This window comes from Thrips palmi, unplaced genomic scaffold (genome assembly GCF_012932325.1).
Source record: "Thrips palmi isolate BJ-2018 unplaced genomic scaffold, TpBJ-2018v1 HiC_scaffold_18, whole genome shotgun sequence".
Taxonomy (NCBI): Eukaryota; Metazoa; Arthropoda; class Insecta; order Thysanoptera; family Thripidae; genus Thrips; species Thrips palmi.
Window position 1 is genome coordinate 14,229,300 of NW_023144627.1, and position 27,655 is coordinate 14,256,954.

Below are 27,655 nucleotides of genomic sequence, written 5' to 3' on the forward strand. Positions count from 1 at the left end.
GGTCTTCTGGCCCACTGTGCGGGGATGGGAAGCGCCTGCGGGCCTGCGGGTAGGCAGTCCCGTCACACGCCGGAGCGCCGCACTGCCCGTTTGCCTACCTCGCAGGCGCTCAGTTGCGCTCGGAAAAAAAATCTCATTCAACGAACGTTAATGAAAGCAGATGATCCGTCACGTTTCACATCTGCTGTGATAGCCGAGAGGTTAGAGACGTGGGATCGAGTTACCGCAGGCCGGCGTTCGAATACCAGCGTCACACACGTTTTTTCGACTTACTATCCTAAGGGTGGTGGTTCGAGGCCATCCGAGCGGAGCCGTGTGCAACAGACTCACATGCCGGAGGTTCGACTCCTAACAAATATTTCCATTTAATTTTACTGCCTCACCCAGTGCGGTTGAAACCCGTGAACGTGAGCCTACTCCATGCATGGGACGTGGTGGTCCAGGGAGTAGAGGCGTCGGTTCCCAATGCTAGGGTCGGCGGTTCGACTCCCCCAACTTCTTGCGAAATTTTGACCGGGTCGGTCGAGTCCTGTTGCGTCAAGAACCCACCTCACGCCGATCCCCTCATCATGGGCCGTGGTGGCCGAGAGCGTAAAGTCGTGTGATCCCGGTGGCGGCGGCGGGGTCCGGGGATCGAATCCCATCATTTCGTTACATTTTTCAACTGCCTTCCTCCCACTGCAACTCAAACCCGTCGTCCAACACGCTGCCAGACGTACAAGCGTGATAGCGTAGTGGTCAGAGTCACATTCACCTGGCCACTCCGCTGTGGGTGTCTAAAAAGCAATCCGCTTCGGCGGGTTGGCCTCGGCACTGGAGCGATGGAGTATTTGATCCATCAATCCAGACCACCCGGTGTGTGGTTGCGGGTGGTGCCTCCTCGATTTGTCGGGGAGGCGATGATAAGTCCTTTGAAGCTGGCCTAAAACGCTGTATGTTCGGTACGGGAGCGCCGGACAGTGGGGGTACCATGGGGTACACAACCAACCCTACGAAAACAAAAAGCTCCCACCAAACCTCTTCTCTGTCTGAGTCTCTCTCTGTCTCTCTGTCGTCTCACTCTACGTCCCGCCCCTCTAAGAGCTTCGTACTGGGTGCTCTCACCCAGCTGCCTGAGCTTTGGGGTCCTACTGGGTCCCCCGGCGAACGCTTAGAGTCGCTGACGGGATTAACCCCAGGTACCTGATAGCACCGGTTCCCATCCCGAACACCGAAGTAAAGCAGGAGGCCTCCCCATTAAGACTGGGGAGGGGGTGTAGAGTTCAAATTTTTTTCTTTTCCCTTTCAAATTTCTCAGTCAATACTCGTTCGGTTTCCTTATACGGGGTAGTATGCGGGCTCATTCCAAAGATAGTAATTAAAATTGTGTATGAAACAAAATATATAGACCCGAGCGAGGTGGCCGGTGTTGGTACTGTGGTACTAGCCGTGCCGAGCTGTGGCCTGCACCGCCTGCCGCCGAGCCCGAGCTGGCCCGAGTGCCCCGGGCCGGGCCGAATCGGGAGGCATTGTTGCGCGATATTCCGCGCCGTGGCAGGCGGGGAGGGATTGTCAATGTTGCGCGCAGGCCGTGGCAGGCCGTCGCGAGCGAGGAGGGGGTGCCATTGTTTACGCCCGGTGCCGCTGGCGCTGTACCGAGGAGGGATTGTCGAATCCCGCGCAGGCTGCGCCTCATTGCCAGCCAGCCACACGCACCAGCCCGCCCCGGCAGCCAGCCCCTATTATATTGTTTAGGATACGCGCTTCGTTTCTGGACTCGAGAGTAAAAGCACGCTGACACCTTCATGTGTATAGTAGTTTTAAGTATGTTTCAAGTGTGAAGGTATCATCTGCTAAAAAGTCAAGAATGCCATCAGTACTCTTTTTATACCGCAATAAGTTTTAGCGGTGCATAACAGTTAAGCATAAGGATGTGAATATTCTCGCGTGTGCAGCGACAGGACTTCGAGCAAATGCACTGTTGGGAATGCGTCACACTAGGGTCCCGTTCTGGGGTCAGTTACCTCCTGAGATCCATCTGGAGAACGGCTGGATGAGTCACAGGCGCTAACTTAATCTAGAATTTCGGGTCGCGCGAAAAAGCCCACCTGGTCACCGAGAAGTCCGATCTGATCTTTAATCTTTGTCTGACCGCCTGTCTGTCTGTCCGTCTGTCGTCTGTCTCTGTCTGTCTGTCTGTCTGTCTGTCTGTCTGTCTGTCTGTCTGTCTGCCTGATTTACGGTACGCCGGCGGCTGGCTTTGCCTGGCTTTGCCTGGCTTTGCAATGCAGTGTGAGGTCCTCTTGCGTCAGGGCGCCCCGCGCCACCGCCACGCCCCCAAGCCGCGTGCACGCGCGGGTATGAAAAATTTCGCGTTCTGCGCGCTCCGATCGGAGTGAGGCGTGAGGGGTTGCCGTGCCGGGCAGGCAGGATGGGCTGCCGAGGCCCAGGCCGGTGCCCAGGCCCTGTCGGCGAGGCCGTGTCCGTGCCGCGCCGTGCCGCGCCGTGTTGCCCGGGTGGCTCTGCGCTCGTAAACGCTGATGCGGCAATGAATCCCGTTGACCGAGGCAATCGGTCACCGCACGCTACACTGCAAAAGCACTGTGCAAAGCAGGTTTTTTTTGCAAAAATTTTTCCGTTTTCTTTTTTTTTTTTTGCGGATTTTTTTCTCTATAACAATTTTTAGTGTTTTTTTTTAAATAAAAAAAAAAACAAAATTATCAAAGTAGATTTCGGTCTGGGTTATATCAGGTCCCTCTTAAGGCGAGGAAAATCCACCGGGCGCGCGAAACTGGTTTAGACTTATGTCGCTCCTTTTTCCCCTGTTCAACAATTTCTCATACTACGTACCGGCACCTGCGCGGCCCGCGCCCCCCTTGGGCCCCCCCTGGGCCCCTCCAGGGGCGTGGCCGCGACGCGGTGAGATCATTCTCGCGGCCGATTCGCAGCGGGGCCCTACGCGGTACGACGGCCTGCCCGCGGTTCCTGGCTTTGTCTCGCCGTTGCATCATCGGCACGCGACAAAATCAAACCCCTCGACGCGAAAAATGAACGCTTCGCTCGTGTGTGTGTGTGTGTGTGTGTGTGTGTGTGATGAACGGCGCGGCGGCCGGGCGTTGAACCCGCGCCCCTTCGCACCCTGCCCTGCCGGCCGCCCTGTAGAGACTGATTCCGCCGGAGGCCCCCCCTTCCCCTCCCCTCTCTCTCCCACTCGTGCGACGTGCCCTGTGGGTGCGAGAGAGACGCACCGACGGCAGCCCTATGCGTCCGCCGACACGAGCCGCTGGGAAAACGGCCTCGCGTGTCTTCCTGTCAATGCGAGCGTGCCGGCCGCAAGTAAGGAGCCAGCACCTAACGCGGTCAAATTTCGAAAAAAAAAGATGAAAAAAAAATGTAAAAAAATTTTTTATATTAGTAGAGAACGCTCCTCTCCTGCAAGCAAACAAAGGAAACGTCAGCAGTGTAACATTTACCTTGGAGAAGATCTTGGAGTCCGTGCTTCGATACCGATCACTGGCACGATGATGCCTGGTGAATGGCGCGGCTTTTTAATTCTTGCGAATCCCGCGAGGAACGGGTAGTGGGAATGGTTTGAGCAGGCGGGCTGCGGGGGACTTTAATTCAGTCGGCCTCCTCCCTGTCGGCCAGGCTTGTGGCCAAGGGGAAATCACTGTGAATTTCGGTGTACAAATCCAATGAATTTCAGTCGAAATTCGATGAATTTCCGTCGAGTCTCGATGAGTTTCAGTCAAATTTTGATGAGTTTGATGAGTTTCAGTGAATTTTACAAGTTTGATGAATTTCGGTGTACAGATTTGGCTGGAGTTATTTTCCCTTGCTTGTGGCCAGGCCTGCAGGCAGGCCGCCACTCCCGTCTTGGGCTGGCATGTCAGACATGGTGCTGCTTGCGGTACACTTGCACTGCACTTGCACACTATGGAGGTATGACCAGCAATTAGCACCTGTTTTGCCGGTGACCCTACGGAGAGAGACCTCTCTGTGTGAGTGTGCGAGAGAGACGGCGACTGTTTATGTGAGAGAGAGACAGAGAGAGAGAGAGAGGCGGGGCATTCTGTCGGCACGTTGCCGACTGCTATGGCATCCTCAGTGCCTCCCTCGTCCGCAATCGGATAATAATTGTCGTTGAAACTTCCATTTTCGCTTCCATGTATTGAGTCATTAGGAGAGCGGCACGCTGGGATATTCGCGAAAAAGTTAACGAGTGTGTGTGTGCGTTTGGTGCAGCACAACCTGTTGGATCCAGCAACAACAAGCACCACCACTAGAACAACAACAACAACAACAACAGCGTGACTCGTTTTAGCATAATGGAGAACCGCTTACCTAACACGCCGGAGTGTTCTACCGCCGCGTCCCGTCTTGTTCGCTTGATTTTTCCTCTGGCCGCGACCGGGGATCTTCAGCGGTTGTTTCGGTTTACGTGATACTATGTCGGACGCTCTAGGGTGCCTCTTACTTTTTTTTTTCAAACGCATTACATTATTTTAGTTTCATTAAATTAAATTTAGAATTTTGATGTTTAAAGAGGCTTTTTCTTTGACTCTGCCTCTCCAATAAAAGGACGATTCACCCTCACCCTAGTCGTGTTGCATTACTTTTGTTTCGTGCCGTACTTTTTTTCTATCTCTTCCCACCTCGCCTCCCTGTCTACCGTATGAGGCCTCAGACAGACAGACAGACATGCTGGTGGAGAAAGAGGGAGGTCATGGCCAATGGTCACGGCGCCTCCATGCTTGCCTCCATTTCTCCCGCGAGCCACGCTCCGCCACGCCCCGAAAATGCGTGCTGTGCCCGCCGCGCAGCAGGTCCACAGCGCGCGCAATTCAAAGCAACATCCAATCCGCGCCGCCCGCCGAAGACGCGCGCGTAAGTGGCCGTGTGTGTGTGTGTGTGTGTGTGTGTGTGTGTGTGTGTGTGTGTGTGTGTGTGTGTTGAATGGCCCCTTGCCGTGGCCATTCACACAATCCATTTGTATGAAAATGCGTTGGCACTACTGAATAGCAGTAGCCTGCTGATGGCGGGGCCCTTAACAACACGGAAAGAGGTTAGCCCGCGCGTTACCTGATTTGCTCCCTCTGGCTGCTCATCGTAAAAAAGACACGGTAAAAATAGCCGAGAAAATAGCAGCACCCGCGAAAAAAAAAGTTTTAAAGGACAGAGAAAAATGATTGGTTTTAAGTTGTTTACTGTTGTTTAAAGTTGCCCTTTGGAATTTAGAGTGGCACCTCTGAGACATGACTCATGACTCAAAACGTTCTTCACTTGACTCACACTCAACACTTGACTCTGAAAATTCTGAAATTTTCTCTGACAGCGTATTTTTTTGGTGGCTGGATCCATGGATCCAGCAGAAGACTGACTGCCCCATTTGACTCACTTCGACCCCGGCCACTTACTTACCCTACCTGCTGCTGCTGCATGACCCATATGACCCACGTGGCTCAGGCCCGGTCCCTGGCGCACGTCCCTGAGCCCGATTTATTCTGGAACCTTTGACAAATAGGCGCGGTTTGCCTAGAAGAAGGTCCCGGTGACGCAACGCCTCTCGGTGCGCGCTATGCCGCGCTGTGCGGCGCTGTGCGGCGCTATGCGCCTCTGCCGGGCCGGTGTTCCGTATGCCTCGCAGTGCTTTGTAGCCTCGCTCGATCACGAGTGTCGTTATTGCTGGGCTGCCATTGGCTGCCGTTGGCCGGCCGGACGGCAGGGGGCGGTGCGTCCACTTGGGCGCATTATGCTTCCTGCCGCAGAGTCATCGTCCAGTTTTAAGCGTTTTAAACGTTTCAATATCGCCATTAAACGCTCCGATTGACTGCCGCCGCATCCGCTCGCCTCCAAGTTCGCATCAGGGTCAGTCGTCGGTCGGCAAGGCTAGTAATTAAAAGGCAGCCAGACGACGCAAAACGAAAAGGAATCGGCGCGACTCGAACCCGCGTCCGATGACGTGGAAATCCGCGTCAACGTAAAGAACGCACCGCCGAGGCGGTCCCTCTCGGGTCCCACGACCCTTAGCCCGCCGCGTGGTGCGAGACCACCTCGGTGACCACTTCTCTCTCTCTCCCGCTTGCGCGCACACACGCACGCACTTGCCCGGGCACATTTTGTTGCATATGTGCGTCGCCTGCCGTGCTGTGACCGCGTCGACCGTGCGTTCAGCTCACTGTACCACCAGGATTAGGAGGGAAGCGTTTTAATGAAGGTCGACCTTGAGTGTATGTGAGCGTGTTTTAGCTGATTTTGGTCGTTTTTTTTTCTGGATCGATTCGTGGTACCGAACTTTCCACGGGCGTTTTCTGCCTCGGCCGATCCGGACCCAATTCTCGGCGTCGATGCCGTGCGGACGGCGGTGCGTGTCGTATGGGAAAGCTCGCGGCGGGCCGGCCGCCCGGAGGCTGTTGTCGGGCTGCTGCAGGTCCGCGGCCCGGCGGCGGCGGCCCGTGGCCCGGCCGCACCGCGCGGCGCTGAGCGGCCGCAACAGTCAGTGCGCCGCCGACCGCCGCGCCGCGCGAACGCAGACCGTCCTGCCCGTGCCGCGGCCTCTCGCCTCGCTCGCCGCGCCTCGGCCGAGGCTGGACTTCCCCGTGGTAGAGCCGCAGCGCGACGGGCCGCTCGCGACGGTGGCAACAGTGCAGTGATGTGGTCACCATGACGACGCCACCGGGATGGTGGTGATTCTGATCGTCTCCCCGCCTCCCGGCGCCGCCCCCGACGGCGCTACCTACCACTACATTGACCACGGCAATGTAGGGCCCCTCGGGGGCGTGGGGCCCCACGCGGGGCACAAGCGCTCCGACCGGGACAGCGGGCACGGCACCCCGACGGGGACCCCCACGGGGACGCCGACGCCGTCCTCCGCCAACGGCCCCAACAGCTCCACCTCGGCCTCACTCTTGTCCTCTCTGTCCTCGCAGGTGGACCCCGACAACCTCCAGGCTACCAACAAGGAAGGTGAGTACGCTTCGTCGACTAACCAATTCCCCTGGGGAAGTGGTGGCGGACTCGACCACGTCTAACTAGAAAGAAGTCTATGTACGAAATTTCTAAATTAAGAGTGCAAGCAGAAATTTTGTCTGCACAGGGTGTAATCCCAGGATTTGATTCCAAGTGACAAGTTCACTTCTCGTTTCCTCCAGTAAGCTTGAACTCAAATTAAAATTCTTGACAGTACAGAACTGAACCTTGTCAATTGAACACGATCCGGGTCGCTCTGCGCCAATCTAGCCCCGCTATATGCCGCTCTGGATCGAATGACCTCTTGAATGACACTCGCCTCCCACTGATAGTCATCCGTACTGCTTTTAATAACGGGACCGAAGGCGTTGCTAATGTCTGAAATCGTTCACACCTCGCCCCCTTGCATTCACACACACAGACGCGCGCGCGCGCGCGCGCGCACACACACACACACACACACACACACACACGGCAGCCGATTCGGTTCCCTGTGGCCGCCCGGTGGCTTAGACTCGGCGCCCTTGCAAGATATTCATCGTACACTCGAGACGGGGGGCAGGGAGGAGGAGGAGAAGGTGCAGGAGGCAAAGAGGTGAAAAAAAAATGTGTGTGTGCTGGATGATGTCACACACTCTCGGCTGCGCTTTTGTCGCTTTTCTTCGTTTTGCACCACGCTGCAGAAGTTTGTTCAGTCTATTATTGTGCTTTCGTTTGGGCATATTTTTATATTTTTTTTCTCTGGCCGTTTCCATGCTTGCCGCGTGTAGGTTCCTCCCCTTTTTGTACGTGTAAGTCAATTTGTTGGCTTGAGGACGCGCTGCGCTTAGCTCTATCAAGTCTCGCTCGGCCGGGCTGGTGTGTGTGCGTGTGTGTGTGTGTGTGTGTGTGTAAGTTGCGTATGTAACGACGGCCGCGTTGTCTTGTTCCGCTGGAAAAAGGGATAGAAAAGCAGCAGTAAGCGCCCTCGTCTCGTCCCTCTCTTAATTCAGCCTGTCACTTTCGCACTCGCGGCCGCGTGCATGGCTAAGTGGCATAAATGCCGCGGAATGCCGCAGCACCCTGTGTCGTCCCGTCTCTGTCGCACCCCCGCGGGGCGCCGCAGCGCCGCGTGAGAGGGAGAGAGAGAGACGGAGGCTTCGAATTTAGTGCGGATCGGCGGCCAATAATGTTGGCGGCGATAAGTGCAGTCTCTCTCTCTCTCTCTCTCTCTCTCTCTCTCTCTCTCTCTCTCTCTCTCTCTCTCTCTCTTTCTTCCCGACGGCCGTCCACGCACGCGACTTCAGTTATTGATAAACACAGGCAACACGTTTCAGGTACTCGTTTTAGACTCTCGCCTGCCGACGCCTTCGCGGCTGTCTGCGAACGTACCTCATCGTCAGCGCAAAAACCGCCAAATCAAAAATTTGGAAAAATACTTTTACGTCGCAGAGTCGAAGGCCTCGTTAGGTCCGTCCGGCTTTGGGACGGCCCCTGAGAAAAACCTGCCGCAGCCATTCTCCACTCTTAAACCTAATCTGCCGCGCCGCGTGTGAATATATGCGGCGGCGAAGGGAGGGACCGGGCGGCCAAGGCCGGGCTGTCGCCGTGCCCGGCCTGCCCGGCCCCTGGTGCCCGGGCTCCTGGTCCGGGGCACGCCAGCGCGCCCGCGGTGACCCGGGTCGCTTCGGGAGTCAGCCCGGGGTCGAGGCCGTGGCTACACAGGTCCCCGCGCCACGGGGTGGGAAAAGAATATCCCGACCTTTCGCTTTTCGAAAGGCCTCTGCGACGCCCCAGCGCGCGCTGAAACAAAAAAAAACAACAGTGCGCCAAAACCACGCACCAACACCTGCGGGCTCCTCTCGGAACCTGAAAACTGGCGCGTTAATTACCCACGTAAACGCCCGAACTGCCGGGCCGACCCCCCGAATTTTATTTTCGCCGGAGTCAAAAGTGGCCGTTTTAAGTTTCAGCAAAGGGCTGCCGCCGCGCGGTAAAGTGGCGTATTGGTGGCCGGCTTGAAAGCTTGAGAGGAGGCACCCGACGGCCAAACGGATACTTACCGTCGAGAAAAAAAAAATGGCAAAAAAAATGGCGTCATAGGTGTGCGCGTATAGTTTCTTTCCCCGAACGGTTTCGGCCTCACACAAGTGACCCGCCCTAACAAGACCCGGCTTCGGCGTCCAATCGGCTCGGGGCGGCAAGGCACCGCCATGGCACCGCCATGGCACCGCCATTCAGCGAAACGTGTTGAAACGCCCGGCCGACGTATCGACGCATATCCAGAAGGCAGTGACAGGTATCGCTTCGAGATCTCGACATGCCTAATTATACCGGGCCGCCGGTGGGTACGTTCACAAAGACAAGCGGCCTTTCTTTCTTTGGCACTCACCCGCAGCGCGTTCGATACCGACCGACCGGGACCGACCGGCCGGGTACTAATTCCGTCATATCTATTCGAGCAGCCGGGCGGGCGCAGCGCGCAGCGGTGGTAAATGGCGGCTTGCGAAACAAGAGCTTTGTTTTTATATTTATCGCATTATTTTGGCGCGGTCTCAAGCGAGTGCCACACGTGCACCGCGGCGCTGCTGACTAAACCCTCTTTTTTTTAACGCCCCCTGTGAGTCAGGCGGCTGCCGGCAGGCCACGAGGTCGAGAGTAATCACTGCGCTTTTGATAGCGGGCGTCGATCAGAGAGTCTCGCGCCGCCCAGCGCCGCCCAGGGCTCTCCAGAACACATTCAGACATTCAGCGGCATTTATTGGACCTGACGTAACACGAACAAAAGCTCGCACTCTGTGTGTGTGTGTGTGTCTGTGTGTGTGCACGCGTTGCCGTAGGTACCGTTTAGGCCCAGGCATTTAGATGGATTGGAGTATCAGGAATAGGACTGTAAAGACTCTGGACGACGTGTATCGGCATCCACACACGCGCACGCACACATACACGTGTGCCGTGGCGGCAAGCACATCAGGGCTTAATTTTTGTGGTCGGCCGTAAAGGCGGAGAGGTCTGATGTCAGCGACGCGGCGGAGACGCCGAGTCTTTGGCTTGGCGGTGCGGTGCGGCGCGGCGTGGCGGCGTGCGTGTTTGCGGGGTAATAAGACGTGTCGGGCATCATCGGGGCGGCAGGGCTGCGCTGCTCAGCGCGGCGGCAGGCAACGCGGCGGCAATTAGAAGGCACTTGTCAGCGCGGGCTTCCCGTCTCTCTCGCACCCCCGCGGCGCGCCGGCCCGGCCCACCGGTGGGAGAGAGACGGAGCGATGGTGTGCCTCCCGCTGGATTCGGGCGGCGGGGCGGTGAACCCTCAGAGGGCGCCTCTCCGCCACCCAGGACGCCCGAGAGCACCACAGTGGGCCAGAAGGCCGGTGGAGGCGGCCAAAACTCTCGACGCGTTTTGAGCTCCAGAGTCGCTGAGTAGGCCTCGAACCGAACGTGTGACCCCACCAATGGATTCCTCGTCCGGAGAGCAACCCATTGGTGGGGTCACACGTTCGGTTCGAGCCCTATTCAGCGGCTCTGGAGCTCAAAACGCGTCCGGGATTTTGGCCGCCTTCACCGGTCTTCTGGCCCACTGTGCGCCGAGTGTAAACACAAGGAGCTTCACCGCCGACGGCCTGCTTGCTTGCCGGGCCCGCCAACGCGCGCGCGCCGAATCCGCGGCTGACGCTGACGCTGGCCGCGAAGGCGCGCCGGGGAAGCCTCTCATTCGAGGCTTTGAAAGCCTGAAATCGCATTGGCGCCGGTAGCGCACCTGGAATGCCCGTCTTCTCGGCCGGGATTGTTTCCTCCTCGATTTCAAGGCACTACTTTACCTGCTGCCGCGTCCCAGTTCGGCCGCCGGATTTCGGTCGTGGCGCGCCGCGGACTGCAGTCGCTCTGTCTCTCTCGAGGGGCGCCCCGTCTGGGTGCGAGAGAGACAGTGTGCCGGCCAGGTGGGCGTGATGAGGCCGGCTAGCGCCGAGCTTGTCGCCGACGCGCGCGACAGCCCGTGAACTTGGCCCCGATCCGTTGTCGTTGTCCGGCGCCGCCGCCGCCGGCGAATCAGGAAGGAGAGAAAGAGATTCCAGCGGCAAGTTTAGACATCAGCACGCTAAAAAAAAATTCGGAAAAACGTGGAATTGGTGGTAGGAAAGCCTTGGCACGAATAAATGCATCTGCGCTTTGATTTCTAGTTTCCAGCGAGCGGCACGTCGGCGCTCGACTATTGTCTTCTCGCCGACCGGCTCGGCTGGGCTCGCCGGTATAAATCCGCCATCCGCCAGCAGCAAATAATAATGCCCAGCGCAGACTGATTCCGAGAGTCGTTTTCGTCGCTCTGTCTCTCTTGGGGCGTTGGCGTTCCGTGTAGTTGCGAGAGAGACAGAGCGACGACTCTAGGGATCAGTCCGCAGGCCGGCGCTTGACTTTGGGGCTGTGTTGACCGTTTCGCCACCCGCATAAGCAGCTGGTAGCGTATCGGATCGTGCGCCGCTGTTATGACCGTCAGTCCGGCCGGCCGGCCTGTGGCAGTGCCGTGGCGTGCCGTGGCTGTGCTAGCTGCTCTGGTTGGCCGGCAGGCTCCACAGGCGTCGACGCGGTGCTCTGCTCGGCGTCGATACGGCCGGCACGATCGCCGTGGCCAGGCGCCGCGGCACTCTGGTCGTGTCGATGACGTCCGTGATGACGATGGCCTCCGCGACGCACAGTGGGCCAGAAGACCGGCGGAGGCGGTCCGCATCCCGGACGCGTTTTGAGCTCCAGAGTCGCTGAATCGGGCTCGAACCGAACGTGTGACCCCACCAATGGATTGCTCTCCGAACGAGGAATCCATTGGTGGGGTCACACACGTGCGACTCTGGAGCTCGAAACGCGTCTAGAGTTTGGCCACCGGCGCCGGTCTTCTGGCGCTCTGTAGGCACTTCTCAATGAAATTCCGCATTTTTCTCCGCGGCGGGTGCGGCGTGTTCTGAGACCCGGCCGCGGACACGTCCGGTCGGCAGAATTTTCCAATTGAGTTATTAAATGGGTAACGACTCGCCGTTACGGGACGCGGCCGCCTGCTATCCGAGGATTGTCTTCACGGAAAGCAGCGGTGCTCTGGGTGAGCTGGACTCGCGCTAGCTCCTCGTGGGCGGCTGTGATACCCGGACTGAAATGTTAAAGCAGCTGGCAGCTCGGTGCCAATGGCATTCGCACACTCACACACACGCGCGCACACACACACCTCTCTCTCTCTCTCACACACACACACACACACACAGTACCATGCACTGATTGCCATCAGGTCGGGTTCATCTTGACTGCGAGATATGGTGAGGTTGTTGCAGTTTTTTTTTTTCATTCTTGTTGCTGCTTTTTGTTGTTGTTGTTGCTGCTTGGCCACGCTCCAGGCATACCAGCGCGATTGGAGAAGAAACAAGCGTTCCCATCCGCCGCGCAGGACCGCCTGCACTGCCGCCGTGCGTCGGAGTGTGTGTGTGTGTGTGTGTGCGCGTGTGTGCGTCCGTGAGTGCATTAGCTCGCGTGTGTGAGTGCGCGCCTCCGAGAAATTCAGGTCAACAAATGACAACATGTCGCTACCATTGCTTTTGATACAGCCGTGCCACCATGAGCGCTGCTGCTACTCTGTGTGTGTGAGTGTGTGTATGTGTGTGTGTGTGTCGGAGAAGGAATGAGGGAGCACTGTGTGCAAAGGAGAGACGAAGTGCTAGGCACGAGAGGATGCCCTAGCGGCGCGCCTGGCGGTCTGGATTGAGATTTTAAGGAGGCATTCGCTGCGGCATTTCTCCAGCGCTGCGCCAGGTGGCGCTGCTGTTGCTGCTACTCCCGGCGATCACTCCTCTGGAGCTGGAAATGTCACTGTGAAAAACATCGAGCAAAGCACTTCTCGGCAGGGGGTCGCGAATTTATCTCACTGGTTCACTTTGCCAATTTTCTGACTTTTTTTATTGTTTTCGCCCTGACCGGCTGAATCTGCAATTGGCGGTTGCGTGCTCTTCGGACGGCTGGAGTAACGCCTCGCACCGTGACTCACGCGTCGTGCACGACCGCGGCGCTCTTTCGTCATGATGATTGTCGCCCGGCGATTGCCGGGACACGTGACATTGCCCGCGGCGCTGCGCTGGTGGTGGGCCGTGGTGCTGGTGGGCGCTGGTGGTGGTGGTCGCATGGTGCTGGTGGTCGCAGTGGGCCAGAAGTCCGGCGCAGGCGGCCAAAACTATATACGCGTTTTAAGCGCCAAAGTCGCTTGACAGGACTCGAATCGAACGTGTGACCCCACCAATGGATTCCTCGTTCGGAGAGCGATCCTTTGGTGGGGTCTCACGTTCGCTACGAGCTCCATTCAGCGACTCTGGAGCTGAAAACGCGCCCGGGATTTCGACCGCCTCCACCGGTCTTCTGGCCCACTCGCATGCTTCCGGTGGCGGTAGCGCTGCAGGTACTTGCTGCTGCCGAAAACGGTGCAGCACGGCGTTTCTCTCGGTCAAGTATCCGCCCCAGCATTACAACAACATCCAGACTGCGTGTTGTGAGTGAAAGTCATTAGTGAGTCGGTTTGTGATTCAGAGTGTGTGTGTTGTCGCGCAGCGTGTCCTTGGCGGCCGCTGCTTCACAGTACCGCCTCGGGGTGGGCTGCCAGCACGCGAAACTGCAAGGCCGAAGGTAAACTTGGACGACCTTCCGCGCGAAAACAGAACTGTTTGAACCGGGGGTAGAGCCCCGTCTTTTCCACACACACAAAATAAATTTAGGAAGGTATCCAACATCTGAAAGAAATAAAAACAATAATAATCACGGCCCTGTTATTGTTGTTGCTTGTTTGCTGCCCGTGTTACCCCGCGCCACTTTTCGTGCCCGGGTTCGAGTACCGGCACCGGCCCTCGTTTTTGCCGAGCTCGCGCGCGGTGACCGAGAACAAAGGCGACTCGCGGTTTATAATAATGGCCGCAAACGAAGAGTGACAAATGGTGATTGCAATCAACACGCCGCCTGCACGATCACCACGGGCACTGCAGGCACCGCGGGCACCGCGGCCGGCAAATGAGCGGGGAGTTCTTATTGCTTCCGCCTGGATCGCCCGGCCCTTGTGTCGACCGGGATCCCGTGGGAACTTGGGGGACGGAGCGCGGCCTTGACGCCAAAAATTCCCTTTTGGACAGATTTCTCATGCCAATTTCGTCTCTTCTGGTGTTCTGGACCTCACGGCGCCTCCGGTGGCGTCTGTTGTGGGAGGAAGTGGCGCTACCAGTACTACCAATTTAACCCTAAGACAACAAAAAACAAAAAAAAACTTTAAATCTAAAATTTTAACACTGTGAACGTTGTAACCGAAAAATAAACAAGTTGGTCCTAATTTTTTTTAAATCTAAATTTTTTAATTTTTTTTTTAAATGAAAAATGAAAAAACACTGTGTACGTTGTGACCAAAAAAAAGGTTGGTCCAAATTTTCTGCCTGACTAGGGTCACCCCTGCCAAGGATGGTATCAAAACGAATCTAATGCTCGCAACTACGCTAATGCTTGCTTCCAGTGCACCGCCACACTATTCCCGCCCGGCCTTTCGCCGGCGCCATTATTTATTCGCGCAATGTGATCTACACGCGCTTTGCCAGACCGATGCCGAGAGTCGTCGCTCTGTCTCTCTCGCACCTGGACGGGACGCCCCGCGAGTGCGAGAGAGACGGAGCGACGACTCTCGGCATCAGCCTGCTGCAGGGCACGCCGGGGCACGCCGGGGTCGGCCTTGGGCTCACGCGCTCTCGAGTCATCCATAGAGAGCGACCACCGCCGAACGCTACGCTGCCAAGAGGAAAGGTCGCTGGCGGTAATTGGTGGGGCAAACAGTACTGTGGCAGTGCCGGCCGCGGTAACGCCGGCAAGTAGTGAGGTCGTTTTCCAGCGCGGCCCGTTTGAGGGGCGGTCCAGTTAGGCGGCGCGTGCCGCGGTGGGCGGGCCTCGGCGGACCGCGGCGGACCGCGGCGGACCGCGGTGCCAAATAGTCAGTTTCACTGCAAATACGCGTTCGCGCCAATTGAAATGCCGCGCCGCCCCGGCGGGCCTGGCCTGGCCCCCTTTCCGCGCGCGTTTGGCGCTGCTGCCTGCCCCGTCTGGGGCGCCACCGGCCGCCGCCGCGCTGCCTGCCAGCCCCGTCCGCCCCGCCCCGCGGTCCCTGATGATAGCGCACTTCCCCGCACGCGTCGCCGCGGTCCGACGCCCACACACACCCACCCACGACGGCGCGCTCGCTCACGTGTGTGTGTGTTCGCGCGAACACACATCCTCGCCACATCCTTCGGGATCACGTCGCGACGCCCCACATTCCCGCGGTCTTGCGGTGTGGGGTTGTGCGTCCCGCGCGTGCGTGGTGGGCGGTTGGCCTTTTCTGTTTTTGTTTTTTCCTCTCTCTGTTTTCGGTAGGCTTTTCTCTTTTTTATGGCATGTTTTGCTCGTAACGAAAATCAAAACCGAGGACCGCAAAATAAAAACAAAAGTTAACAAAAGTGATTTTGTTTTTCTCGGGGCGAGATCATTTTCCTGCCAAAAGAAGTCCCTTCTGGGTTCTCCCCCGGATGGCTGACGGGAAGTGACGTTCAGGCCGGTGGCACGCGCTCAGCAGACGGAATCCGAGAGTCGTTTTCGTCGCTCTGTCTCTGTCGCACCCACACGGGACGCCCCGTGAGTGCGAGGGAGACAGAGCGACGAAAACGACTCGCCGAATCCGTCTGCTGGCTCCGCCCCGCGACTGCCAATAAGCCCCTCTCATTACCGCGCGTCGCGCTGCGCATAACGACCTCACTATTGGCAGCACGCTGGCAGTGTGGGTGCGATGAGAGGCGGAGCGGCGCCACCTGAGAAAGGCCCGCTGCTCCGGCCGTGACATGTCAAGGCCATATGAATATGGAGATGCACCGCCGAATGAAGTGTGGCTGCCTGCTCGGGCGGGGCGCGCCATCCTCGTCAGTCAGCCCGCAGTCCCGACAGCGGCGCAGCCGCAAACCGCGCGCGTCACCCGGCCCGGGTTCGAATCCCCCTCAAGTGCGTCGATTTTTTTTTTGTGCCTCTGGTTAGGTCAAGGGTGGTGATCGTGAAGGGCATCAGAGTGCTGACGTTCGAACGCTGGTTCCAGCACTAGAAAGTTTTTGGCGTTTTCGGGAACGCGTGGGTTTTGAACCCGGGCCATCAGTGTTGTCTTTGTTTTCGTCCGCACCGCTGCTGGGTCTCCGCTTGTTTCCCGGAGAGGAACAGCGGTCGGCGTTTACTACCGTGCGTCTGGAAGGTCCACTCGTGGAAACCCCGCCGCGCGGCCCCACGGCCCTTCGAAGGGCCCCGCGCCACCGTCTCCCGCTCCTGATGACCGTCGATCACGAAGGCAACGCGAGTCCAAAACGAGGCGGCCTCACTGACAAATTCAGCAAAATGAGCTTGTTTTTGTTTGGAGTGAATCGAAAACTACTCGGTGTAGGCCTAAATTTAAAAATAATCGGTGTAAATTGAAAATTTATCAGTGGAAATCGAAAATTTCTCGGTGACAATTGAAAATTTCTCAGTGAAAATGGAAAATTTCTCAATATGAATTAAAAATTTTGCTTGTGAATTGAAAAATACTTGGTGTGAATTGACAAAAAAATATCGGTTCAAGTTGTAAATTAAAAATTAGTTACATTTTTTTTTCTGAAAATTTGATTATGGACCGTATTTTTGTGACTACTTCTCGCTCTAGTTAACCCTCGCCGTTCCCGTGGTAACTTACTTTTTTCACGTGAATTTGTCGAGAATAACGCTGCTGGCAGTGTAACGTATTCAGCTCGCCCCCCGCGGCGTGCCGCGGCGTCGCCTCGCAACGCGGCCCGTGTGTGGCGGTGACGCGACGCCCCGCGACGCCCCGCGACGCTCCTCGCCATGCCCCGGACCACGGCCGACGACGCCGGCCTCTGCCGCGTTTTTACGGGTGAGTCGCTGCTCGCTGGCGTGCCCTCGGTGTGGCAGATTCCACGCCTTGGCCAAAGTAAACAAAAAAACGTCAACAAAAATGAGTTGCCGCTTTTGGCTGCCGGATTTTTCTGGAGGAATGCGACGCGCAACAACACCTGTAGCTTAGCACCTAATTGAACATTGGGTTCGGTGTTCCAAGGACGATGCGCAAATTGCTCACAGCCATCTTGGGCCGGGCGGTGGCTGCCGGGCGGCCAGCCTGCATTCTAATGGCCACTTCCCTGTGTCACGGGGCCTGCTTGGGGAGCTTTGTCCGGCGGGTCTGTCTGTCTATCTGTCCGTCCGTCTGTTCGTCCCCGCAGACGCACGGGCGTGAGAGTCGTAGATTGGATGGGCGAGCATTAGTACTGCCGGCGCCTCGGGGCTAATTAATTAGAAACAGATCGGTCCATTGGAACATTAGGACGTCACAGCCGATGTCGTACACGCCAAAAAAAGCTAAATCAAATTACAAAATCGAATCAAAAACTCTCAGCCAAATCTTCCAAATTTAAAAATAGGACTTTTACTTTAATTTATGTTTATTTTTGTAAAAGTAAGGGCTGAGCGCCTGCTGGGTATGCAGTCCCGTTACACACCGAGGTACTGCAGTGTTGCCTACCCGCAACTTTGCAGGCGCCCTCCGCCGCAATGGTCGAAACTGATTATTCTTCGACTTTTCGTCGCTCCACTGAAAAGCAGTGCCGCCCCTTGAATGTGGCAGGGTTCAGTCAGCCCGTTGGCCTAGTTGGCGACGGGGAATGGCGGCGCCCTGTCACCGTGCCTGCGCTGGAGTAAATTCGCGGCCGGCGTTAACGCGCGCTGATTTGAATGTCGGCGCGCTTGTAAACCGCGAGGCTGCGTGCGGTGCGGGGCAGCGGCTGTGTTCAACTGTGTTCCCCGTGGAACACGCATCAGGTTGGCCAACGGGTTGACACGCCGGCCGCGCCTCGAAACACCTCTCTGGACCCAAGGCAAACAGTGCGCAGCTGGTGCAGTAGGCCTGGGCGCATTGCACTGCTCGCACACTTCCAAAAAAGTTTTTTTCGTCAACAAGTAAATTTTTAAAATTTGAGTTGCTTCACTTTTTGCTTGCGATTAGTCTGACTCTGTGCATTCTGCCGATGCCCCGGCCATAGGTCATCCGCGTTATGTCACGCGGTCCGGCTCGGCCCGTCCGCGCTGCAGCGCCGTGCAGCCGTGCACCGCTCCTCGTCCGGAGTGTTGTCGGACCCGAGTGGAGCGGTGGCACTTTGGGCCGTCACTGTAGGCGACACGACGACACACGCGGCGAAAGCAGGAACCGTAAAGGAAACATTTTTGTCGCGTAGGAATGAGCCATCCGGAGTCGCCTCCGGCAGAGAAAAGCTGACTCTGGTGAGTGGTCGAAAATGACAACTGGGCATTTTACTTTACATGTATAGTTTACTTCATGACAAGTTTCAGTTGTTCAGAAAACATCATTTTTTTTCTGCGTTATTTTTAAAAAGGCATTGCACGTAAAATGCACTGCGTTGTAATATCAAGAAAGTTATTTTTATATTTTTATAATATATTTTTTTGTAGTGCATGTCTAAGAGAATTATTTTTCCTGGCAGTGGCTCTGCTGATTTTCGCGCTATCGGAACCACCGCCTTCGTAATCCCTGTTCCGCGTGCTCCGCAAAGGGCGCGCGACTCTTTGGCCTTCTATTTCCATGCCTCCCTAGTGCAGGGCACTGTGCAGGGCACGGCACAGCGCAGTGCAGGCACGCTGCAGGGACGGTGCACTGGTGGGCGGGCGAGATTCACGCCGTTTTGAATGTCACCCCGCGCATGCGCGCACTGCAGCACGACTGCGCCCGCCATTCTCCTTGGCCCCGCGGCCGGGCCGGGCCCCCGCGGGGGTCGCGGCTAAAGCACGTCCGGGACGGGGCGTTGCGCCACCTGTTTGCTTTATTAACGTTCGGAAAAACAGAGATGGATCAAAAAATATTTCAAAAAGAACACAACAAACAAGCACGCCCGGTACGTGACTTCGCACCACAAAAGTACGTTTACTTCAATGACCTTTTTTTTTAGATTTTTAACAAGACGTGAAAAACAAAAGCTGCACGAGGACATATTTACAACCGATCCAGCTCTTTGCACTTTCCACAAACCACCTGAAAAGTACGCGTCGTAAAAAAAGTGTCGCCCGACGCAGTGCCCGTCACCGCATGTCTTGACGATCCTGGATCGAGCGAGGAAGAGCGAGACTTTTACGGCTGACATAACCCGGGCCAGCGCGCTGCCCCTCACCCGCCCCGTGAGAGGGACATGATCGCCGTGTTTGGTCGTTGCAGAACAATGTGTCACAAAGGCAAGCAGACAGACAGGCAGGCAAACAGACAGTCTTATCTTCATTCAGAGCGGGCCACGTCGATTACTGTAGTAGTAAGCAAAGCCTTTTCCCCGCCAGGCGATGTCGCCGGTTCTACCTGTCACGTCTCGTCTATTACATACACGACCACACTGCCGGTAAACTTGCAGAGTTGCATTTTCTCGAAACTCTCACTGAAAAATGGCCTCTGTAACTTCTGCGCCGAGAGCTTCCACACTGCGAAATTACCGGGGGCAACTACTGTACTTTCCCGCCGGTTTGTCTCACGTTGGGAACGCTTTTCACGGTGTTCTACCACTAATGCAAATTTTTCCTCCAGAGCGCGCTGTCTATAGTCCGTTCCGTTTACGACTGCTTCCGGTCGTGTTTATGACAACGTTACGTCAGGCGAGCTATACTCAGCCTTGTTCACACGGCCCGCGCGGTGTCAAGCTCAGCGTCTTAGTTTGTCGGGGAATCACTCCCGCTGCTTGCCACCGGCTGCGGCACGCCGGCACGGCCCGGGCAGGGCGATACAATGCAGAGTGTGACATTAATACCTCGTCCTTGGGCCTCGTGCCGCGATACGTGAAGCAATGCCACACCGCCGCGGGCCTGGCGTTCTAGATGAGCCTAGGGACCGTCTAGGGTGCGGCTCTTCAGCAGGAGACTTGAACGCACGAGCGCTTTGAAGATTTCGCAAGTGGCAGTCGGAGATTTAGCTCGTTTCTGCCAGTATCTAAGCTTCAAAAAATTGTTGACGATTGTTGACGTCCATCCAACTGCAATTCAAGTGTCGCCAACCCGAGTCGATTGGGGCACCGCCTCTCCCGCCGCGGCCGCGCCTCCAGAACGGTATCATCTGCCTTGTATTTGCACGCCTTGTGCAATATGTACATTTATGGAGTCCAGTTTGAACGAGTGCAGTGGAGTCGGGGCCCAGCCGGGCCGTGCCGAGTATGGACCCTACGGCCGAGCCGAGCCGGTGATGGACTCCCTTGCGCCACGCCAGGCAGGCAGCCAGGCAGGCAGCCAGGCAGGCAGCCAGGCCGTGCATCCTTACGGAGCGCGTCTAACCACAAAACCATCGAGGTCGCCATTCCGTAAAGCTGCTCCGCGGCTCTGCAGAGGTTGGCAACGCCAATTGAAAAAGGGACTCGATTCCAGGTTTGTCCTTTGCCAAAGTGCCCTCCCTCGGCATGGAAATCGGTTCAATTTCTGGAACAAGTGAAAATGGCGCCGTCGCCGCCTTCCGAGAACAATCACGAAATGGGCCTCGGCGAGGCGGCGGCACGGCGCTACCAGCACGTCCAGGCACGTCCGAACAACACCGTCTAGGTGTGCAAGGCCGGCAAGGCCAGACGAAATGGAAATAAAGATTGCCGGTGGGGCAACGAGGCTCATCGGCGGACCGTCCTCTCGCCTGCAGGTCGGTGTCAAGCTCGCTTTCGGTTTCGTTTCGATTCCTTTCACCCGACACATCGAGTGATGTGCCGTAATGTCACTTTCGTTTTGCTCGATGAAAGCACATCGCTTTCCACTCCCACGCCGCCTTCACCTTGGCCGTGACGGTCGCGCGTGCCGTGCCGCGCGCAGCCAGCCGTGAAAAGCGCGCCAAAACATGAGGCTGCTTGAATAATTCCAGGGAAGGCAACACTGAGCACGTGATGTATGGACGCTCCGCGGGTTTTGACCGTTCTGTTTCCCGCGCGTGCAGTTGGCAGCCGTGAAACGGCGCCAAAACGGAGTGAATGCTTGCAAAGGGAGGACAGGACTGGGCTCGTGCTGTTTCCGGGCCGGGCAGTTGGCAGCGCTGGTCCAGTTAGCTCGCGTGCTAGGCACTGCCAGCGCTAATTACGTGCCGTGGGATTGGCGTTCGATCTCTCGATAGTGGCACGCCCTGGCGGCGGTCAAGTGCATGGAAGGGGGCCGATTCGCTGGGCGCCGCACTTGGCAGTGTGCGACGCGTGCGCAATGCACCGAACAATAAGAAAAAGGAATAATGGCCTGGTGTCTGACAAAACCTGACCCGCCTGACCGCCCGCGGTGTCCGCTCCGCTATCGTAAGTGTATTCCGTAAGGGTAAGCAGGCAGGCGCGCGCGGCGTGGCACGACCCGTCCCGGCATGACCTGGCCGGAGCGACCCGGTCGAACTGCACCATGGCCGAGTTTTCGCTTTCATCCGTACCCTGGAAAGGTCGCATCTGCCAACAACGGAGAATTACGCCTAATTTGGAGGATGCAGCAAGAAAATGTGACTTTTGTGACAGCGACTGATCTGCCTCAAGTGTCCACGTCACTCGTTGCAAGGCTTCGCATAACCTTCCTTTCCCCCTCATTCGCTGTCTTTTGAAATTTCAAGCACCTCAGGGTGTTTTTCTATTTTCCAATCTTATTTTTTCCCGGCCCAGTTTTCCTTTCTCTGCAGCCACACTATCAACGGGCATCGCAGCGGTGCAATGCAGTGCTGTAGTTCATTACATGGGGCGCGGTCCACACCGTCCGCACACACAGTTCAAGTGTCTTAATGGGTGTCAGCCTTCGTTACGCAACGCTCTCCCTCTCCGTCTCTCCGCCTGCCCTACCCCTTGTGCGACGGAGTCAGCTGTTGCTGCTCATTCATTCGCTCAGCCATTCATTCTGCATTGTAGTGTGGAATGTTTTGGCGGGAAAACGTGTCCAACATGTTTTTCCAGAAGCTTCTCACTGTTCAAAACTAAAATCAATTCATTTATTTAAAAAGAAAATAGTTTTTAATTTATTTTTTTGACGCTCAAGTCTTGCCTGTCCAGTGCACCTAGCGTCACCACTGTCCCCGTAACCTCTCTGACGCTGCCACCTTTTCCGCGTTTTCTGTATCGAGGCCAGACAATGCGCGAATCTTGCGCGCTCGATTCGATAACATTGTACAGTACAGCGCAGTGCCGGGCAGTCTTCAAATTGCGCGCCAATTTTATCGAGGCTCGCGTATTCAGCTAGAAAATTAACATGTTAGAAAAACTGTTTTTGAGAGAGGTTCAGTTGTTTTGTCTCTGGTCTTTGAAAGTGTTGTTGTAGTTATTCGAGAAAGGGTCCCTGCGTTTTCTGCGATCGACTCTGCATTCAGTGGCCAAACAGCAGGACGATCCATTTCCCTCCGTTCGTTGCACCCCGCGCTGCGAATAAGGCCGCTCTTCCTCATATTTGCGCGCGCTCTGCCCTGCGAATAACGTGGTCATTAGGCGGTGCGGATAACGTGTTGCTGAATGCGCACTGTATTGGCTCGCTTCCTCGTTGAAAAGGCGCGCACCATGCATTATTGTTTGCAACGGGACATCGCCGGAGCACCGCATACCGGCCACGTGTGTCCGTGTGTGTGTGTTTGCGAGTGTATTTGTGTGTATTTGTGCGAATGTGTGCGTTAACTATACTAATACGGGGCTGCTGCCGGTGTTTGCTTATGCAGAACGTCAACGAGGTAGTGCAGAACAGTGTTACCACTTTTCCAAATGCGGCGCGTGCAGTCGGCATTGTTTTCTCGCTCTGCGTTCGTTCCACCACACCTACTATGGAAAAATCCAGGCCACAAAAATACCACTAATAATTACCCTAAGAAAAAAACTGCTGTTTCTCGGTTGCTTTATTTTCGCTGTTCCTGCGCGTCGCAGACTTTGTCGGAGCGTCACCGCGCCGCGCAGGACAGAGCGGCCTTATCTCGATTCTATTCCGGGAAGCAGGAAAGATTCTATCGGCGAGAATGCGCCAATTGATAGATTAATAGTTGGAGCGCGCAATTATCGCAGAATTAATTCGTGAGTCGCAGTGCCATTCATTATTGGGGCAGTAATTATCGGCGGGACATGCGCAGCCTGCTTCCACGAAATAGAGCAATTAGGTGCGGTATTCTCAAGGGGGCCGTGAGGGGACCGCGCCGTGCCGAGCCGTGCCTGGCCGTGCCACATGGCTCCAAGGGGTGCGGACTTTTACCCGCGTTAAACGGCACACGCGTGACTTGACCAAATTCCGGATCTTTCAGTCGGGGTCTCCGAACAAGTACGGGGAGGATCCATTTGGAACGCAAAGGCAACTCTCAGCAAGCACCTTTGGGCGAGTGTTCGCACACGTAAAGCTCCGAATGTCGTGATTCTTGACGTCAGTCAAAATTTCATCAATCCACGAGTCATTTTCGACACCTGTTTTGCCGTTAAAGACTTTCCTGTGTGACCAAAGGATTTTTTCATGGATCTCCCATGTGTGTCTCACAAGCGACAACCACGTTGTCAGAAAGACCACCCAGACGGTGAGGCTAAGCCCCGCCACCGATTTTCAAAGACCCGTGGTCTGCGCGCGCTTTTTGGCGGTGCTGATCCTTCCAGAAAAGCGGAGTGTCATCCTGAGTGTTATGGGATCGCCTCGACATGGTTCCGTCACAACCTCGGCCGTCACGCTCTGTTCCCCGGCGGGCCCCCGGCAGGCCTGGTGCAGGTGCCCCGATTACCGGGCCCCCTCCACGCCGTGCTCCTCGGCTTAGGCCGCAAAAAATGACAAAAAGCGGCAGCAAGCGGCCGGACGATACGCGGAAGAAACGCTCTTTTTCGCCTACTTGTAACAGAGACGCACGTTTCGGCGGAAAAACGAGCGGCCGGCGATTCGGCCGTTCGTCCTTCAAGGGCGACGCGACGCGGCCAGGAAAAGCCACGAGTCATTACGTCCTTTTTTCTTGTCTTGTTACGCGCTTTTTTGCCCCTTTTTTTCGTGCTCCGAGGTGTAATCTAATTTGCGAGCTGTCCCTTTATTACGACAATGATATCGCTTCTGATGCCCGTAATAAGAGTGGCAGCCCCTGACGAGTGCGAGAGAGACGGGCGGTCACGGCCGCGCGGCCCGGAACACGCGCCAGCCGCTGCACGCTCCGCTACGCCATCGAGTGCATCTCGACATTGACCGGCTCCACGGCGCGCTCGGCGTGCTCGGCGGCAACGAGGCGCACTCCGCGCGGCGCCGACGCAGCCAAGGACACGGCGGTCCTTGCCGCCCGGAAGACTGACAACGTAACGTATCGGGCGACCCACGTGACTCGAATTGCGTCTCGAGCTTCTAGAGTTACCGGCCGGCTAAGTAGGGCTGCAAGGAAGACAGGTGTGGTCTTTACCATCTTTTTATTGCTGTGGAGTTTAAAAGGGACGGGATCTGAATCTTTTTCTCTCCCCGTCTTTATGACGCATACGCACAGGATCAATGCTTTGGTAGCAGGTAAAGGCCCTGGAAGACGGACGCGCAAACACACACACACGCACACACTCACGTGCGGGCATACACAAAAGCCCAGGTGTCCCTCCCATGACCTTGCCCAAGTGTTGTACCCGTGACCAGCATGCGTGGAGGTCGTGGGAAAAAGGCCCGCAGAGGACCAGTCTGGCAGAAACACACGGAAATTAACCGAGCCCCCTCTCCTTCTGAGAGCATTGAACAGAAAGTGTTGGAGGTGGGGGCAGTCCAATGGTCCTCTCCCCGAAAACAGTCCTATCCCTTCTGACGCCGCCAAAACAACCCCGCACAGCCGCGCGCGCGCTCCGCTCGAAACCGGAACGATATCTCGATCCCGCGTTCGATTATTCCGATCTCTCGCTGATCGCACTGACACGCGTGCCGCGGTGATTAAAAGCAACACAGTCATAATTATTGACCGGGCTGCCCCCTACCCGGCGGCCTTGTGAATCACCTATCAAACGTCCCAGGAATGTGACGTGGAAAAAAAAGAAAAGACGAATAAAAGAAACAGATCGGCGCCGCGGACGTCTGAGGCCGCAGAGCGACGCGACAGCTGCTGGCGAGGGAATGCCCACCGTTTGGGCCGCGAATGAACTCGTCGCGAACAAAAGGCGGCGCCTTCTTTTCGAAGGTTCCCGCGCTTTGTCTACACTGTCTGCACCGCGCCGTCGCCGGAAACGATGCAAGTGAGGCACCTCGCTGCTTGCTCTTTCTAGTGGTCGTGACCCGAATCCCGCGCGGACTGTCTGCCAGCCTCGTCTGGGGCGTCAAAGTGCTCCGGCGTCGTCGCCGCGGTGACACGCAGTGCCTCGCAGTGACTGTGCCACTGTACGTGCTGGCGGAGCGGAGCAGCCACGCTGGGAGGCGGCAAAAGCTCGATTCAAATAAATGTGTAAATACATGCTTCGCTGTGTGTGTGTGACTGTGTGTGAGTGCGTGGAAATGCATTGCTTCCTGATTGCCCGCTGCAGCGCCACACACATTCACAAGGATCCCAGAGCGTTCCGCTCGAATTCGTTCCACTCATCCTCTGCATCTGTGTGTGTGTGTGTGTGTGTGTGTGTGGCGTCCCCGTGTGCGGCGGGCTGGGCGTGAGTGAGTGAGGACCTTGATCTACAACTAATCGGATGGTTTTAGGAGGCGGCAGGGGCTTCAGAAGAAGGCAGCTGCCTGCTGCGTGTGGCTTGAGCCCCTCCAGCCTTATCATTATAGCACCACTGGAAAAAGACCCTGTCGGAGAAAGAAGACCCTGTCTTCCTGTTTTCCTCTTTAAAATCACCAAGACTGCTGCCGTTCCACTGGTGCGCTATGGCCTTCTGGGCGGACACCCCGCAGTTTTCCAACACGGTGCGTCGACAAAGCGGTGGCGCGATATGATCGTACCAGGCCGGGCCCTTGTAGGCCCGTAGCGTCCTGAAACATGTAAGTGCTCATGCAGCGGGTGTAAATTGAGCCTCATTGAATACGGGCGCTGTCCCCTGCACTGCTAATACAGCTGCGAGCAGCCTGCAGCTTGCGCCAGCCGCGGTCACGAGCGCCCGCCATGGGCAAGCCATAGGCCGCCATGGGCCCCGACGCCGCGTGCCCTGGGTGCAGATACGGATCGGGGTGGGGGTGGGGTGCCTCACTTTATAGAGATCTCTTTATTACAAGATTTAGGGCCGACTTGCCGGGCTTCGGACACCGAACAACACCGCCCCCGTCGAAATGGCAGCGTTTTTAATTAGTTTTATGGCTTTCTGCGGCGACGGCCCGGCTTGCCTAATGTGGTACAGTTTCCAGCGCCGGTACCCGACCTGCCAGAAGGTCAACCCCCTGCGGACATGGTAAAAAATCAATCAACAAAATAATAGTTCCATTTTTGTTATGTCAATGTCTAAGTTTGAAAGCTTTGGAACTATTTTGTTGTGCTGGCGACCCTACACTCATTGGTTGGTCGCCCTCCGTCCTTTCAAATCGGCTCGGACTTGTCACAGCTCGGCGTGGGCGTCCGATCGCCGGACGCGTAAAATAAACTCCCCGGCTTTTACTAACGAGGCTGACGGCGTGGGTCCGCGCCACCTTCGCACGTCACAATTCACACGAATCGGATATAAAAGCTAAGAGACCCACCACGAAAAAAAATTGACCCCAATCGTATCTCATTCATTATTCCTGTTTTCACTTTTGCGAGGCGTGATTGGGCGGATGTGAGTGCGCAGGCCGGCAGGGACAAGGCGGTGATTATTATGTGTGAAGCTCACCGCTGAGGGGCGTGGTGGAAGCGGTGCGTGGCAATGGCATTGCAGCCAGTCGGCCTGCCAAATCCGGCCATCTGCACGCGATCTCGCTCGTGCCGCGCTCGGCTGGCTCGGCTGGCGCTCGGCCCGTCACAGAGGCACTCATCCAGGGCCTGCAGACCCTGCTGCAGCAGGCACGGCCTGGACCTTGGCCCGGCGCGCACCTTTGCCAAGCGGACGCATTAGTCATTTTGTCAACGGAGCATGTGTCACGGCAATGCCATTTAAGTACACGCGGAAAAATTCCCCGACGGTTGCGATTTGGGGCTCTGCCAGTGTTTCCTTCGTTCGAGAAAGTTATCGCATCCCCTTACACTTGCCGCTTTTCTCTGTTTGGTGCTGGAAAACGCTGACAAGGAATTAATTCTTTTTGAGAAACAAGGCTCGTGTTTTGACGAGCAACACGCCCGGGGCATGCGGGACGGGTGGAGCCTACGGGTGGGACCCAGTGACCCAGACACGTATCATTACCGACTGCGCCTGTGTGAGTGGATCACTCACACAGACTACACATGGGTGTGGGTACCCGGTGGGTACCGGGTATCTGCTTCAGTGGGGACCTTGATATTACTCTATTGGTACCTCCTGGTGGCACCTGACACACAATACCAGCGCAGTCGACCGCGCTGAAAAAAAGTAATATTACAAGCCACAAAGAAACCATACTTCAAAGGTGCTGCAATAACAGTAAGGAAGTACACTGCTAGACTACGTCACGGCGCCTAGCTGCAAAAAGACACGCGCGCATGTCCGTGTGCGTGTGTGTGGACTTGAAACACGTTGAAAGGGAAAGTCAAGTGTTCCTGAATAGCCGGCCGCGCTGTTGTTGACCTCAGCGGACCACTCACGCAGTCAGGGTTATAATGAGTCATCGTGCAAACTGGGCGCCATCAGGCCTTTTCGGC

General features: G+C 56.4%; 1 protein-coding gene across 5 annotated transcripts in view; it reads left to right on the plus strand.

The window, feature by feature from the left end:
* The window catches only part of LOC117644338 (serine/arginine repetitive matrix protein 1), an 85,644-nt gene that overhangs the window by 21,097 nt on the left and 36,892 nt on the right, over positions 1-27,655 (plus strand). For all 5 annotated transcript variants that reach the window (XM_034383699.1, XM_034383701.1, XM_034383702.1 and 2 more), the window contains one exon: positions 6,909-6,945. In XM_034383699.1, coding sequence (XP_034239590.1) covers positions 6,909-6,945 — 37 coding nt within the window. The remainder of the gene's footprint in view (positions 1-6,908; positions 6,946-27,655) is intronic.